The sequence below is a fragment of the Pseudorasbora parva genome, chromosome 24 (genome assembly GCF_024679245.1).
Source record: "Pseudorasbora parva isolate DD20220531a chromosome 24, ASM2467924v1, whole genome shotgun sequence".
NCBI classification, from domain to species: Eukaryota; Metazoa; Chordata; class Actinopteri; order Cypriniformes; family Gobionidae; genus Pseudorasbora; species Pseudorasbora parva.
Genome location: NC_090195.1, coordinates 9,882,260 through 9,897,695, shown reverse-complemented (window position 1 = coordinate 9,897,695; position 15,436 = coordinate 9,882,260). Strand labels below are relative to the sequence as shown.

The 15,436-nt window shown below is 35.6% G+C and overlaps 1 protein-coding gene across 1 annotated transcript in view; it reads right to left on the bottom strand.

The window, feature by feature from the left end:
• col11a1a (collagen, type XI, alpha 1a) overlaps window positions 1-15,436 on the bottom strand; it is a 119,583-nt gene that overhangs the window by 60,522 nt on the left and 43,625 nt on the right. Inside the window, exons 7-11 of the mRNA XM_067434472.1 lie at window positions 8,110-8,235; window positions 5,842-5,928; window positions 3,637-3,741; window positions 1,387-1,683; window positions 442-501 (exon numbers count right to left, since the gene is read on the bottom strand). Of these exons, the coding sequence (XP_067290573.1) occupies window positions 442-501; window positions 1,387-1,683; window positions 3,637-3,741; window positions 5,842-5,928; window positions 8,110-8,235 (675 nt within the window). The remainder of the gene's footprint in view (window positions 1-441; window positions 502-1,386; window positions 1,684-3,636; window positions 3,742-5,841; window positions 5,929-8,109; window positions 8,236-15,436) is intronic.

The following is a 15,436-nucleotide window of genomic DNA, read 5'->3' as shown; positions in this document are numbered from 1 at the left end:
TGTCATAGTTTTGGAACATAACAGCTTATTCATAACTTTAAGACTAACACAGTCATACTAAAAGCTAAAAAACTTAAAATTTCAGTGGACTTTTAAGGGCACAGCCACTTGTGGGGATTGCCGTTTGTCTGCTGTCTGTTAGCCATCACGTCACCTCAGCTCCGCCCATGTCCCGCCCTCTTTGCCCACTTTGGGCTTCAGAAATGCTCTTCAGAAACCTACGGGTGACGTCACGGACACTGGCCCATAGTTTTATACATTCTTTGATTTGTATTGAACGTGGGCAAGTTTCATTAAAAAAACACCACTTTTTGTTTTGCAACAAAACTCCGCAAAAAATCCGTCACAGACGGGGAAATCCTTTTCGAAAAATATGCAAAAGCGATTGAGATAAACTGTAATATTGTGATGAGGAATGTCCAGAATTGCCCTCTTACTCACTGGCTCAATCACTGCAGGCTCTCCTTTCTCTCCTTTCTGCCCCAGAGCAGCAGCTCCACCCTGCAAACAAGACAGGTTAAATATGACAGATAGAACAATGGATGGATAGAACGACAGATAGAACAAAGGATAGATAGATAGATAGATAGATAGATAGATAGATAGATAGATAGATAGATAGATAGATAGATAGATAGATAGATAGATAGATAGATAGATAGATAGATAGATAGATAGATAGATAGATAGATAGATAGATAGATAGATAGAAAGATAGATAGATAGATAGATAGATAGATAATTAAGGTTAGTGCTAGTGTAGAGTGCTGAGTGTATGAGGTAGACATACTAAAGGAAAGATGCTATATTCGTATATAGCATTCGTATATATATAAAAACAAAATTCTCTGAGATTAACCTGAGGGGAGCATTATAATAGGCAGGATCTGATGCCATCAAACCTTTGCTCATGTGGCCTGTAAGATACGGGTATGGGAGTGTTTTGACAGAGGGGAAGTATGAGCTTCTTTAGGAGGAGGAGGTGGAGAAGGGTGTGTCTGAACAGACAGCTGGGTCTGTGGTATGGGGTAATTGCTGTATCCCGGGGCAATATGGGTGATAGGGTGCTGACAGGGAGTTTAATCTACAGCAGCTCCATGAGTCTCAGGTATGAGAGCGTGAATGTAAGTGATCTGTGAATCATTGTGATCTATAGCATACACAGAATTGGGAGGGAGAGGAACAGTGCAGTGGTCTGTATGCTTCAAAACATGCTAATGACATCCAGTGGAGAGAGATTAGTGATGACAAACGCACTGAACAGAAAAATGGATGGACCCCATGCAAAACGGTGCACTATGAAGCCAACAATGCATGCCAGAATCCCACATCCAACACTCCCGATTGCTGGATGACACCCTCATTTTGAAGGAGAGTCATACTTACGTCCGTCACTTCTGTTTGATCGATGTCGGTTTCGGCGGCCCCAAAACTGTCCTCATAAGTGGACGTAGGGTTCGGAGCCGCATTGCCAAACTCATCATACGCCCCGTACTCATACTGATTTTTGTCAAGCCCAGTCACATCATATTCCTTAAGATCATACTCCTTAAAGTCATACGCGTCCACTCCGACGGGGTCGGCGGTGCCGCTGGGCAGCACGGCCTCCGGGGCAGCGGTCGGATCCAGACCAGCCTGGGCCGTCTCAGTGACATAGTCACTGAAAACGTCCTCTTCCACAGCCTTATTATACCCAAGCAATGCGGCCGGGCGGAGGGGAAGGGAGTTCGAGGGAAGATGGATGTTAGTTTAAGCAGTTAAAGCAAATGCTACTGTATCTAATCTACTACTGTACGCAAAGCAAAAGCAAAATTAATTGCATGAGATATTTACTAAGAATATCACATCAATTTGGCAGCAACAAGGTCCCGGCTAACGAAAATATGTTCTAAGAACGTTTTGCTAACATTACGTTATAAAAAAAAAAAAAAAAAAAAAAAAAAAAAAAAGTGTTATTTCTGAATGTTCTCTGAACGTTTTTTTCTTGGTTATACAAATGTTAATGGAACATTCCAGTTGATCATTTTCCGAACATTATTGGATTGTTATCTGAACATTCTCAAACAATAGGAACATTTAAAAATATGTTAGACAAACGTCCAACTAAAGCATTTAATATCAAATCTCAATAAACAATGAATAAATCATGTTTTTAAGTTAGCGTTTTCAGAACATTATTAAAGACCAGATAACTTTAAACAAACATTCTATTAACGTTACAGGAAGAACATTTGCTCTACCTTTTAGAGAACCTTGTCACAACATTAGCTAAAGTTCTAAGAATATTCCCTGTTAGCTGGGGTAACACTTCTTTGTCCCGTTCAATGAAAATATTTGGGATGATTTGGATTGCATAAAAGTATTTTGACTAATTGATGAAGATTTATGGCATAAATTAATTATGGTTAGGTAAATGACAAATTGCATAGGTTACAATATATAATGTGCATGTACATATTTTGGTGTGTTATTAGCAGAGAGATAGATAATGTGTTAATTATTTAAAAAAAAAATTGAATGATCACATAAACAGGTCTATGACAGACTGTCTTTTGTCCACATATAACATAATGGTATAGAGGAATTACGTTTAGAGGTGAAAAAAAGAAGAAATAAATCACACTGCAGTGTTTATAAATACACAAACTAATGCAGGACAAGATCATATTTAACCTGAACTTATCAATTAAATGTGTCTCTGAAATCTGCATTTGATTACAACAGCTAAGATTTACTGTATGTTTCACAACATCACCATAAAAAAATGGTCAAGAAACACCAGTTTTTATTTGTCAAGGCACAAGGGATGATTTCTCCTTGCATTTTATTTGAGAAAAACACACTCTTGCTCATTATAAGATACGCAAAATCAAAAATAGACATATAATTGCCCTGCAAATACATCTAAATGACCGGGAAAGAGCTTGATTCTGTTAAATATAGTTCTGCTAACTAGTGCCAGAACTATTCAGCCAGACTACAACAGGGACTAATGCTACGAGGTCTTGTTACTTCACTCCGGTCCACATATAAGCATGTGACCGCTTTAACATCAGCCCTCTTTGGGTCACTTACTGAGGGAACTGTTTTAAATGGGTTATGCCATATTCTCAATGATATTCAGGGTTATCTGACAGTATTTAGCAATCAATACTAAAACTCCAGCCAAAAAGACAAAAACGTATGGATATCATTCAGCTTGTGTGAAAAATGAACTGCATTAGATTTAGATAGACCATTCATACATTGCTGTTTTTTCCTGTTTTTTTTATCTTGAAACCAACCCTAAAGATCATTGACATCCACAACAGAAAGCTGAAAACCAACGGAATGACAATCCACTGAAAAATATCTACTTGATATTCTGGACATGTCCAAAGTTTCAGACATGACAGGAAGTGGATTGGCTAAATTTAGAACTTGGCGGTTTAATGGTGAATATCAGCTTTATGTTGTTGGATAAAACAGTTCCCTTGCAGTGACAGATCGAGAGTCAAAAAACACAAAACAATTGCCATGAACTGTTTTGTCTTTGTCATTTCAATCAAATACTTCCTTATTATACATGTGCCTGGAATTGTCCCACTTTTTAGAGTCCCTCACCCCTAGCATCATAGTATATAATCGAAAGATTACCTGGTTTGGTCCAGTGGTTGCGACAGGAGACCGAGTTTTGGAAGCATCTACTGTTCCGTAGTCAAGTTCACTGTCTGTATAGTACTCCCCATCTACATTGTTAAGCTATAGCAGTTTCAAAGTGAGAAAAAAAGAGGAAGAAGATAAGAAAGGAGGAATTAACACAGTTCAAGCAGTCCCAAAAGCGTTACAAGCCGGATCCGTAAGGACGGCACCTAGAGAAAAGGGGCCGACGGCACACTCAGACTGTCATCAGAGATTTCCCTCACTGAAAGAGAGATCTTGATGGGTTCTGAAATGAACTACACTTGTACTGTTACCCCTAGAATAGCTTTTCTTGGTGGCGGTGGCAGGTATCCATTTCTCTTCTTCTTAGGGGCTACCTTTTTTGCCTGTTTTGGCCCCTGGTACTTATAGGGTTTGGAAAAAGACTTTGGGGACTTTCTCGTCCTCTTCGTTTTCATGGAGACACTACGTTTCACTCTCTGGAAAAAGGTTATGGTGAAGGGAAAAAGACACAACACATCAAAGCATCCATGTTAGAAGGTAAATCAGATCCTGTTATTATTCTTCAAATGTGGCGTACTTGCACCGTAAAAAGTGAGAAGCTGGCTTAACTTTAAATAAGTGAGAAAACTTCATGCATAATTAAAAATTACGTTTTGTGGAATTATCAAGTTCACACAACTTATTTTTTCAATTACACATTCGGAGGTGTCGGACCCCCTTGCCCAAAACTGTCCTCATAAGTGGACGTAGGGTTCGCAGCCGCATTGCCAAGCTCATCATACGCCCCGTACTCATACTGATTTTTTTCAAGCCCAGTCACATCATACGCCCCATCATATGTCCCTTGTTTATTATTTAATAATTTGAATAATTCAAAGTAATTTTAAGTGGGTTTCCTCCATTTTTTAGTAATAAAGTAATAAAGTAGTAATAAAGTAATAAAGCATGTGTAATTGAAAAATTAAAGTTGTGTGAACTTGATAATTCCACATAACTTATTTTTTTAATTATAAGCCAACTGATCACTTCAGTGAGCTTCAAGATAACTTGGGATATACTATCACTGAAAAGTTTGGGTTCAGTAAGATTATTATTATTATTTTAAATAATCATTTTATTCAGCAAGGATGTATTAAATTTGATCAAAAGTGGCTTTTAAATTGTTAAAAATCTATTTAAAATAAATACTGTCCTTCACTTTATATTTATCAAAGAATCCTGAAAAGGATGTTATCAATATTATCAATAATGATAATTCTCAAAAATATCAATATTGATAATTCTAAGAAATGTTAAACATTAGAGAAAAGAAAGGTTTTTGTTGTTGTTGTTGTTTTTTAATTCTGTGATTTTGATCTTTCTATTTATCAAAGAATCTTGAAGAAAATATATCATGGCTTCCACAAAAATGTTAAGAAAAAAGTCTTATTATTATCAATGTGGAAAACAACTTGAGCACCAAATCACAGAAGACTGTTTTTCCAGAGTTATTTATAATATTTCACAATATTATGTTTTTTTTTTTACTGAACTGTTGATCAAATAAATGCAGACTTGAGCATAAGAGACTTTTTTTCAAAAACACAAAAAGCATCTTACCAACCCCAAACTTTTGAACTGTAGCGTAAATCTGGGATATATATTAAAAATGACATATTCATCAGGTTTAAGTAGTCACATTTTTTGTTTTGATACCATAACTGAGCAGATTTCAGGCTTGCTTCAGTGAATGGTTATCCAAAATGGTTATCCAAAAACGTAAAAAACAGCATCCATTTGATTCTATAAGTTCACAGCTTTCTTTCTTTCTTCTTTCTTTCTTTATTAAACCCAGTAAAAACACACTAGACATTAGTTTACAGGTTCCAGTAAAAACATGGACAGACACACATGGGCAAACGTATGTGAACTGCTACAGTAATTTATGGGTCTGGCTATTTAAGCTAACTAGCAGGTGCTTAAAATCTAGTATACAGCCATATAATCTCCTTAAACACACATTTTCAGTAGTATAGGGTGTACCAAAGCGCCCGATGACTTGTCAGCTTCACAGGACGCCACCAGGAAACCAAAGCTAAGAACCTGACCCACACCACATACTTTTGCCCGTGTAATGTACTGAACATAGGACAAGGAAAGGGGGAGGGGCCACCTCATGATTGACATATCAAACACATCACACATTTCTGCATTTACCTGCGGCTCGGAATATTGATCTGTCGCTGTGGGGGTCGCTCCCTCATAATAATCATATAAATCACCGTACTCAACAGCGGTTGTGTACTGCACACAGGGAGAGGATGAGAGAGAGGTTAGCAAAGCATACAAAAGTCATGTAGAATGTAATCTACCCTTGGGTGTATTACATACTATGATGGTATACTGTATAGCTGGTTTTATACAGTATAGATTAATTAGATACTAGTTTATCATAAGTTACAGCATGTTTGCTAACGCTAAGCCAAGTTAGAGTGCTACGTCATGATCAAAACAATCTCAGATCCCTAAAAGGAAGCAAATCTATTGAGTTTGTGTTACCGGCTTGATTAACTGCCTGAGAGTTCAGTACATATGAACATACTGCATTAATTACTTTAATGTATAACATGTGATGTACTTATTCTGATTTACAGGTGGGTGTTTAAAACCCTATAAAAAGGCTCTGCATGTCTGAAGCAGAGATAACAGCCATATGTTGGCTGCTTTCTTGAGTGAACCTCCTTTTTTTAGTCTTTCTCATCTTTATATGTGTGTGTAAAACCCCATCTGCCTTCTAAGCCAAATGCAAATTACAGGCTCGGGAAGAGTCAAATCTATTTGATTTCCTATTTCTAACACATTTCAAAGTCATAATAGCTATAAAACTTCCTGTGTCTGGTATTAACTTGTGCTGGGACACAATTTAAAGGTATAGCTAAACCTTTTAATTGTCATCATAGACGTTAGGGTTAAGTTTAGAATGTTAAGTTTAAGATGAATAAAACGTGTTAATTTGGCTACTTGTATATGCATTCATCAATTATGAAACATTTTTAATTAATGAATGGATGCTTTAGGATGGTTTGTGTAGCTTTTTCTTTGTTTCTGCTTCTTCAACACAAATAACGGCTGTTAGAGGAGCAGAAAGGCCAATAAAACCACTGAGTGGGGCTCTCCAGAGCTTCATCCATCAAACATAAGTATATGTTAATTCTCCTACAGCATAAGAGCTCATAAAACAGCCACTGCGCTGATGATCAGGCCCTCTTCCATGCTTGGTGATCACTCAGCATTGATTGGAACCATTCAGCCTGGCCCAGGATGATTTATGAGCAGAGCATCTCAGGGTTATTGATTTCTCACATACAGGAAGCAACCCTCTCCCTGTTTCAGCAGGATATAATGGGTTAAAATGACATTGGCTGCATCCGAAAACTGGGCAATAAGCACACAAAGGGACCTCATGAAACTGATCAGAAATGTCAAGGTGAGGCTGACCTTTGACCTATGATATGTTTTTATAATATACACTAACATACAAGTTTGGAGTCTGTACGATTTAAAAAAAGAAGAAATTAAAACTTTTATTTTAGCAAATACACATTAAATCGATCAAAAGGGACAGTAAAGTCACATTGTTAAATTTTTTTTAGATTTTCTTGAGGATTCTTTAATAAAAATAAATAATAATAATTTATTTTTATTAAAGAATCCTCAAGAAATATATCATGGTTTCCACAAAAATATTAAGCAGCAAAACTGCTTCAACATTGATAATAATAAGAAATGATTCTTTAACAGCAAATCAGCATATAAGAAGGATTTTTGACGGATCATGTGACACTGATAATCCAGCATCAACATCACAGGAATAAATTACACATTCAAATATATTAGTAGAAAATAGTTATTTTAAATTGTAATAATATTTCAGAATAGTACAGTTTTTACTGTATTTTTGATTGAATAAATGCAGCCTTTCTAAGTTTTCAAAAACATTAAAAACTATTACCGACCCCAAACTTTTGAACGGTAGAGCAAAAACTATATCGAAAGTTTTTTTTATCTATTATCTTTGTAGCATAAGAGAAAAATGCCTTACATAATGACCTTTCTTCACTGTGATGTGTTGTTCCTTTAATTTTTTAATTACAAAATTAAAAACAATTAAATTTGTGGTTTATCATATTTTATCTAAAAATAAATTCATCTATGTAATAATAATAATATTAAGGTTTCAAATGTGATTTTAATTAACACGTTTGGTCCCTATTCTTCAGTAATTTCATAATTTCGATGACTCTCCTATAATTCCAACATGTGGAACACAACAACAAAGTATGTGTCTGTGTGTCAAATCGTTTGACCAGTAGTGTCAAAAGTATCAGCGACGTGTCAGACTTCCAGAAACGTTTGGACTTCTGGATACTGCAAGAAAGATGGTTTCCTTTGCTGGTCAGTGCAAATGGCTTACGGTCTACTAACCTCCTCCCCGGGCTCCTGTGCCTGCAGTGTGTCCTTATGGGGGACGTCACAGTCTGGGCTGTAGTGTTCACAGTAGTCGTAAGCTGCTTTAGGGTCGGCCACAATCAGCAGTTGTTGGATATCACCCTGAGGGGACGAATGACAGAAAGATGCATGAGATACATGTGCACTGGAAAAAAAATGTTTTTACTGCTTGTTCAAATTGCTTAATTAAAATGAGCTAAAGCAAAACAATTGCTATACATTTTTGTCCTAACTTAATTTGAATGTGTTCAATTCACTTAAAAATAAGCCAAATTAAACTTTACTTAATCAGTTTGTGTTGAGATAATATGAATGATTTGAGTTGGATTAACTGAAACTGGGCGGGGCTTGTTAGTTCCCATCATGCTTTGCATATGGCTAATTCAAGAGAGAGTACATGTTGTTATTTTATATGTAAACGTGTCATTTTATGTATTTTTGAGCAAGATGAGAAAGGGGGAGTTTAATAGAGTTTAATATTCAATTATGTTGGAATAATTAGAACATTTTAATTACAGTGGGTTACCATTGTGGAGAAGAGTAGAGCATTTGCTTAGGCTGTGGACTAAAACAACTAATGTCATAACAGCTTGGTTGAAGGAGCTTTTAAGATGCTAATGTGTGTTATTGCCAGCTAAAAGTTTGGCAACTGGCTAATGCAGTATTATAATTCCGGTGTGTAACATATATGAAATTGAAGTGGATGAATAAATATATGAAATTTAAACGCCTGAATCATATCAAGGAGCCATATAAAATTCACTTAAGAGACTACTTAATTAAGTCACTTAAAATGTATTTAGTTACACAAACAAATCATGTTCGTTAAACTTAATTGATTCATGTGGCACCGATGTACACAATTAAATCATGTACATTCAACACACTTTTTTCAGTGTACTGTACCAAAATACCTCTATTGTTATACTTATACATATATATGGAATACTAATAAAGCACATTAATAAATGAAGAAGGAAATGACAATGCATTTTATTCTGAAAACAAAACAAACCTTGAAGAAGGTTTAACATCCATGGAAAATTTTCATTCCACATAGGGTTTATAATGGGAAGCTACACTCTAAAAAATGCTGGGTTGTTTTAACCCAATGTTAGGTCAAATATGGACTAACCCAGCAGTTGGGTTGTTTTAACCCAGCAATTGGGTTGTTTTTATCCTGCGGTTGGGTTAAATATTTGCTTAAGACAACCCAACTGCTGGGTTAGTCCATATTTGACCCAACATTGGGTTGTTTTTTACCCAGAATTTTTTAGAGTGTATAAAGGTTCTTTATGTAAAAAGTTCTTCACACTAAGAATAGTTATTTTAAGAACTGTTCTTTTGAGAACAAAACATGGTTCTTCTATAGCTCCATTGCAAATAAGCCCACCTTTATTTTTAAGTGTGATTGGTCAAAACAGAACAAAAATATTGCAGGAAATGCATGCAATGGTGGAATCGCAAAGCAACAAAACAACAAATCAACTACTTTCACGATGAGGAACACAGGTCAGATGGTTCAGCAAATTACTGTTTTATAACCAGGTAAAAAAAAAAGTGTTTCATCATGAAACACCTGGTAACAGCAACCCACACAGGAAGTTTCCTCTCATATAAAATGTGGCCTGCAACAATGGTTAGACAACAGTACATAAAACCTTTTGGTCAACAACACATATATAAAGAAAAAGAGCATTGCCTTGCTTCCAATTGAGTGAAATCTGATTCTTGCCATTGTCGTGTCAGAAACAACAGTCAGCATACATTCATTCTGCATTATGAACAACCTAATGATTAAAAACATAATTTACTGTATGAGGTTGTGATTATATTGACACATGTCTCATAACTGACCGATTTAGATCTTTATATTCATCTGTGTTTAGATACAACCTGGGTCTGTTATGAGGAATGCATGAATTTTACAGTAAAGTCCACAAGTAGATATGGGGGATGTGTTCGAACCTGAGGTCTCTGCTTGGCACTGTCACAAAGAGAGGGAGAGAGAGAGACTGTGCGATTTAGTAGCAAGGCAACCACCGAAAAAAAAAAAAAAAACCAGCAGGCTTGGACTTGTTAGGGGCATGTGTGTCTGTGTATTTTTATACCGCTCTCTGTAAACTCAACTGTATAAACAGCAAGATGATCAGGTATGCCCACTGGAAAATAGAGGTGTGTTGACCTCCTTATTTCAACAAAATTCGTATTTGATTTATGAAAACAAAATACGACATTTAAGGGAATAGTTTATCGGCCTTCATATATCCATAACTGCATGGCTTTCTTTCTACTGAAACAAAAAATGATTCTGTGGTGAAGTCAATACTACAGAAAAAAGAAATGTCTGACAAATGTCAAACTTTCTGACACTGCTGTTCCCTTAATGCACTGGGGCATGAATAATTAATAAGATTGCATTTTTCACTGTTTTCCAGTTGTGTTGTATTTACACTGTTTTATCATTGCTTTTGTTGTTAGGTTTAGTAACCTGCGGTTTTGTGACATCTGGAGTTCATTTTCTACTGATCCAATGAATGTTACCGTTATTATGTATCAAGTATTAAGATCTCTGTGGCGTGCTTTGGGTGAGTAACACATTACTTCTATAATGTGGATATGTAGTCTACACACTATCTACTGTATGATTTACTCAGATGTCTTAATTCAGTGTTATGTTGTTTAAGTAAAATGTACCTGAAAAAGAGAACTGCGAAGCAAACTACAACTATGTTGAAATTACTCAACACATTTTAACTGGCCAAGTTAAAGTTACTTATTTTCTTTGTTAATGTTACTTAACTTAGTTAAGCACACTAAACATGTGTGCAAAAACGTGCAAGAGAAACAATATGTACATTTAAATATGTACATTTATGAGGACACAAAATGTGATTTTTTGAAAAATATCTATATTTTTTAAGATTTACATATTTCAATTAACAGTAAAATTCCATCAATTTGAACTAAATAATTCATACATATTTTAATTAAATAATTAAGTATTGTTCAATTATTTAATTAAAACATGCAAGGATTATTCAGTTAAATTTAATAAACTGAAATGTGTAAACCTTACAAAAAGGCTTCATTTTTTGGAGTGAACAATCTTTTTATCACAATAAAAGTGAATGAGAAAGGACATTAAAGCTTCAATTGAACAAGTGGTTCAAATGAACGCCTTATGGAGTCATCGGTAGCCTTGTGTGAGGAACAGACTAAAGTAGTTTTCAGTGAAAATCGTGACAACCACTCTAGAGCCAAACTCATGATAATTCATAATCTTTAATTCAGTTTACATGTGGAAATGTTTCATTTACGAATCTGGTTATTCGCCATGAAACGGAAGTTGTTATAATCTGTTCTTCCCTATTAATATATATCTGATTGAAAAGGCTTCACGAACAAGAAAAAATGTAGGGCGGGACTTGATTTTGTTAATCTTGAATTGATTAGATCATGTGATTGTTGTGGTTTGCTATTGGTCGATCTTATGCGAGTGACAGGTTGTCCCGCCCTCATGCCAACAAACGCATCAACAGAGAAGATATGTCACTGCAAGAGCGAGGGGAAGTTATTTTTATGAAGGATCAAAGGCACTTTAATTATTTAATTATTAAATAATGATGTGCATAGATACATTTATAATAAATACTGCAACATTCAGCTTGCCTTGAATGAAGCAAAAATTGTAAAATTTAATTTCATGGTGACTTTTCACTGAATCAATGATTCAGTCACAGCCGTTATCAGTGGAGAACTAACCTTAAATTGCACACAAAGCTATCAACTAGCTTCAGAAGACTTGAAATAAGGCATTCGGGCTATTTTTATGCAACCTTTAATGTCATTTTGTAGCTGGACAGCCTCAGTTTTCTATAATTCTCATTAAACATATCATCTTTTGCATCATCTCATACCCGTTTGGAAATATGAGGGTGAATAAATGATTTTCCTTTCTGGGTAAACTATCCATTTTAATATATGACGACCAAATTTCTACATAATATTCATAATTCTTAAAAAAAACAATCATTATCATGAATGAGTCACACACTCGCTCTAGTCATGTAATTCTAAGCCGTATTTGCATTGATCACCTGTTGGCCCGGTAGCATACAGTACATTTACCAGACCATTAAAGCCAGGATTGGCCCCAAAAGCCAGGCTTGGCATTAGAGCCTGGTGCCAAGATTGAGGGAAAAACAGTGAGATCAAGCCAACAGCTGAATAAAAGTGACACGCATTACCTCATTTGTCATCCATGCACCTCAACAACTCCCTGGACCCTGCACAGCTTATTCTGAGTAAGATACGCATGAAAGCCTAGGCTAAGACTAGCATTGACTCAGATCAAACAAACTTCAGCAAAAAGCAAAAAATTTAGAAACACCAAGCCCACCCAGAGGTATGGTAAAGTCCCCATGAAATCAAAATTCTTGTTTTAAAGGAATATGTATTATAAATGATTTATCCAAGCAGATCATTATTATTTCTTTAATCAGATAACTTTACTTCCCTCTTGCAGCGACATCTATTCTCTGATGATGTGTTTACTGGTGTGAGGGCGGAACAACCTATATCAATCACATGAGATCGACCAATAGCAATCCACAATGATCCAATCAAATCCCGATCGACAAAATCCCGCCCTACATTTTTCTTGCTCGAGAAGCTGTTTCACAATAGGGGACAAAGACTAATCGCAACTTCCTTTTCATTTAAACTGGCTTGCAATGTATACTGTAAACATGTTATAAATGCGGAATTTACAGCTGATTTCTCACTATTGTCAAAGATACAATATAAAGTGCAATCTATAGAACGGCGTAGCCCAAGTAAAATGTTATGGACAAATCTATGCAGTAACGTACCAATCTTTGAACAACATGGGCCTATAGCATCACTCAACAGCTTTTTACTGATGAGTCATTCGTAAACATCTCAGCTTTTTACAAAAAGGATGGTTGTCTGTAAGGCCCAGTGTGTGAAAAAACTATTTAAGATGCAGACCCCCAGCATGAGTATACAGTAAACTGTTCAAATAGCAACGTAGCACAGTAGGACACCTGTCATTAAGTGCCATAATGCCTCAGCTTTACAACATGAGAGAATTTGGTCAATTTTCCTCAGTCATTTAATTGTACTTAACTGCTCTAATTACAGAACTGGAGGGAGCCAATAGTGGCGAACACCAAATCGGAAACAAAAGGAGCAGTGAACTTTGATGTATCCATGCCTAGAGCCGTGAACTCAGCGGCACGGCAACACACTCAACACTATTAGCTGTGGTCAGCACTATTTCCTCACCTCACACACAATATAGTAATTAAGATAGGAACCTGGCCATTCAGGAAAAAGTGTGTATGTCATTCAAAGTGTGTCAATGACGGGTGCAACAATCCACTCAGGACATAACCTTTACCAACAGTTTTCATTTATATATTTTTCACTTTAATTTGAAGTAAAATGTCATTCATTTAGCTGTGTGTTTTCATATTTATTTATTTATTTATTTAAGGCATAGTTCACCCCAAAATGAAAATTCTGTCATTACTCACTCTCATTTGCGGAACACAAGGTGTCTGAGAAATTTCTGTCCCTCCATATAAAGTCTATTCACTCAAAACTATGATTCTTCAAAACATTTTTAAAGAGATTGCAATATGAATTGAGTGGTTTAATCCAAGTCTTTTAAAAAGACACGATCACTTTATATGAAGAATTCAGGCTTTTTGATCAGCTAACTGAAAACTAATTGAAAATTAGAAATTTCGAAAAATCGGCAAGGTAAAAATAAAACGTTTTTAGTATTTTATTTTATTTCAGTCATGTTCTAGTTTTAGTTTTGGTTAACAATAATAACCCTGGTAGTTTAAAGAAAGTTTCTTTTTCATTATGGGATTGAGATTAGACATGGTAATAAGTGCAGTAAAAAAATAAAATACAAAAAATAAACTCTATAGCTCAACTTGTATCTGTTTTCAGACAACTATCCTGAAAATATAGCACACTGTATAGTCACAGTAGAATGTGCAAAAATCAAAGGCTTCTTTACAGACCCTACAAAGTGTCAATTCATCCAGGGCTAGTAAGGGATGTCGCTCCTATGGGTCTGACCAGGTATTTCCGCAATATTTCCCAAAATACACTTCAGAAGTAACCATACAGTGGGAACAGTCATGGTGTTCATGCTCTCAGACAGGGAACACTGTGTTTCCACCCATACGAATCCCAGATGACACGTCAAATCTAAATACTGGGCATACCTCTCATAGCTCCTTTATGCTGCGAGAGGTGAAAAATTAAGAATCTGCATAGGATGAAACTTATGGAATTGTCAGGTAAACTTTATGAGACCACTTCTAGATTACCTTTATGACATGACTCAAAAACTCAAAATATGTATGATTATATAAATAGCAAATATTAAACTGCAACAAAAAAAAAGAAAGAAGAAGTTACACATATACGGAGCCTCGCACATATGCAGAAGAAAAAATAGATATCATGACCTCGAATGAAGAATGTTTCATGTTAATACATTGCGTGAATGAATTCTATATTTGTGACCATGAGTTTCCCCTGCTTGTCATTTGTGGGACTTTTTAAATATCAAATATTGCATATTAAAGTTTGACATATCAAATTATCAAAAAGCGATGAGAATGCTGGTAACCAGACACCCATTTACTTCCATAGTAGGGAAAATACAATGAAAGTAAATGGGTGCCGTCAACTGTCTAGGTGCTTACCAACACTCTTTAAAATATCTTCTTTTGTGTTCAACAGAAGAAACTCATACAGGTTTAGAACAACATGAGGGGGAGTATATTATGATAACATTTTCATTTTTGAGTTATCTATCCCTTTAAGGTAACATAAACAAGGTTCACAACAGCACAAAGCCTAAAGTGTAAGGGTAAAAAAATTAATAAAATGCCACCTCGCTAACAACAAGAAGTCCCAATTGAAAAATACTTGCATTTTTAAAAAAAAATGTTTAAGAACAATAAGGGCTAATAAGAAATAATTCCCATTCCCCAGTAAGTTCTCAGTAACAAACACACATCCAGGGCCTCAGCTAGCCCTCCTTTTTAACAAGATGCAATGCATTTCAATATCACCTGTCAATCGGCCCATTGTACATCATTATTTACAGCTTTAACTCATTTTGACCCTGCACATTCCACACTGCCTCAATTGTTGACTTTTAAAAGAGCAGAAGAGGACAAACGCACACATAACACTGTGAAACAAGCTACCTAAAAGACACAAGTTTGCACCAAAAATAGCTGTTGAT